General features: G+C 45.4%; 1 protein-coding gene across 3 annotated transcripts in view; it reads left to right on the forward strand.

Annotated features, from left to right (window-relative positions):
* Window positions 1–2,209, forward strand: part of Sgpp2 (sphingosine-1-phosphate phosphatase 2) — a 69,891-nt gene extending 67,682 nt beyond the window's left edge. For all 3 annotated transcript variants that reach the window (XM_019205703.1, XM_019205702.1, XM_033764659.1), the window contains one exon: window positions 644–2,209. In XM_019205703.1, the coding sequence (XP_019061248.1) occupies window positions 644–1,195 (552 nt within the window). In that variant the 3' untranslated portion in view covers window positions 1,196–2,209. The remainder of the gene's footprint in view (window positions 1–643) is intronic.

The following is a 2,209-nucleotide window of genomic DNA, read 5'->3' on the forward strand; positions in this document are numbered from 1 at the left end:
GGGAAAAAAAAAAAAAAAAAAAAAAAAAAGCAAGGTTATACACACTGCTTGAAATCCTAATCCCAAAGACAGTGCCAAGCCTGGCAAGGTAGAATTTTGGAATGCCTAATCCAAAGTGACTTCTCAAGCCACCCTGCATATTATACATCATGCCTACATCTTATTAAATATCCTCTAAGGAACAATGCTGTGCTTGTTGCATTTATGTGCTTCCCCTTCAAGCTAATCCCCCTCCAGCCAACCTGCAGCCCCGACCCCACTGCTCTAAAAGGACAGTGCCACCTCTATAAGGACTATGACAAGACTTGTGAGTATTGACATACTTATAAGATCTAGGTGATAAACAAGAATGAAAGGCCATGAGATTGTAGCCATTCATTAAAAAAGAAATACAGGAATTTATCTGAAAACAGAGGCAAAACTGGAAGAACATATGTAACACGAATAACATGATTTTACTATGTGCATGTTTTATTTGCATTTCAAAATTTTACCATGCTACACTTTCTTTGAACATGTTCTGCAAAATAAAACAAAGCAGCAGTTGTATTTCAAATATCAAATTCACCATATTTGACTCAGAATAATAGATGGAAACAAGGAAACACTCATTGGCTCCCACATTTGTCTTCTGTCCCTGCAGGATGTGTTGGGTGGTGTCCTGATCACAGCGCTCCTCATTGTCCTCACCTACCCTGCCTGGACCCTCATTGACTGCCTGGACTCAGCCAGCCCCCTCTTCCTTGTGGGCATCATCATTGTGCCTTTTATCTTGTGCTACAATTACCCTGTATCTGAATACTACAGCCCAACCAGGGCCGACACCACTACAATTATGGCTGCTGGGACTGGAATGATCGTAGGACTCTGGATCAACCACTTCTTCCAACTCGTATCCAAGCCCACTGAACCTCTTCCTGTAATTCAGAACATCCCTCCCCTCATCACCAACAAGTTAGTTTTGAGTCTGACCAAATTTACAGTGGGAATTGTGTTGATCCTCTTGGTTCGTCAACTTGTACAAAACCTTTCGCTGCAAGTACTGTTCTCATGGTTCAAGGTGGTCACCAGGAACAAGGAGGCCAGGAGGAGACTGGAGATTGAAGTGCCTTACAAGTTTGTCACCTACACGTCCGTTGGCATCTGTGCTACAACCTTTGTGCCGATGCTACACAAGTCCTTGGGATTACTCTGAGCCTCGGTAGTTGGATGTAAGAGCCAAGGAAGCTATTGGGTGTGCAATATCAACAGCTCGTTTCTCTTTCAACAAAAACTTAAGTCACACTTCTGTTTTGCTGAAATCAAACAGTTAATGCTGCTGTGCAACGAATGCCGGCATTAGTCTGTAGCCATTGCATTGTAGTTGAAGCCAGGCTGAAACCTACCCGGAGTTCTCTAAAGGTACCCTTCCCTTTCTATGACATCACCTTTGAACTAGTCCTGGGCACACAGAAAGTGTGGCCTGGCTCTAGGATGACAGTAATCCCCCCTGGGCTCTGGAGAGCCAACAAGAGAAGGAGCAAGGTGGAGGTAGAACATTCATTGCTTTGCCCAGGACTGCCTCATTTCCAAAATTACAGCTTTGGTATGGGAGAAAGGGTTGTACCATATACACCTGCATTCTTTGGACAGAGTGACTTCCTAGTGTTACAGCGAAACTAGACCATGCCTGTGGGGTGGCCAGACCACTTGGAAGAAAGCTTCCTGTGAGGAGATGACGGCAAGGGCAGAACTGTGAGGCCATGTGAGGAGCCCGTTTCCCTAGCCCTGCTCTCCATCTGCCTTGGTCACACATTTGTAGGATCTCCAGTTCTACTCCCACAACTTCTGACCCACAAAGTGCCACCTTGACACTGGTGGATGGATCTGAGACTTCCTGAGGCTCCTGTTCTCTCCCACGTCAGCCTTCAAGGTCTTCAGTCGCTGAGGCTTTCGTGTGACCTTACAACTGGCATCTGCCTGTGAAATGGAGCAACAGAAGCATGGACCCATTTGGTCCTTTGGGGTTCTGACCAAGAGGAGATGGGCCTCCACGACATGGCCTGGTCCCAGCAAGGCCTCCTTGACATTCTCCATGTTTCTGTTAACTTCTATTAATTTTCTTTTCTCCTCTCCTAGGTAGACTGAGAGGGTTCCCTCTCTGTCTTCCCACCTCTTATCTCCTGGCAGCTTTAAGGGTCATTAATGCAAAAAAAAAAAAAAAAAAAAA

The sequence above is a fragment of the Fukomys damarensis genome, unplaced genomic scaffold (assembly GCF_012274545.1).
Source record: "Fukomys damarensis isolate Sample0158 unplaced genomic scaffold, DMR_v1.0_HiC HiC_scaffold_16, whole genome shotgun sequence".
NCBI lineage: Eukaryota > Metazoa > Chordata > Mammalia > Rodentia > Bathyergidae > Fukomys > Fukomys damarensis.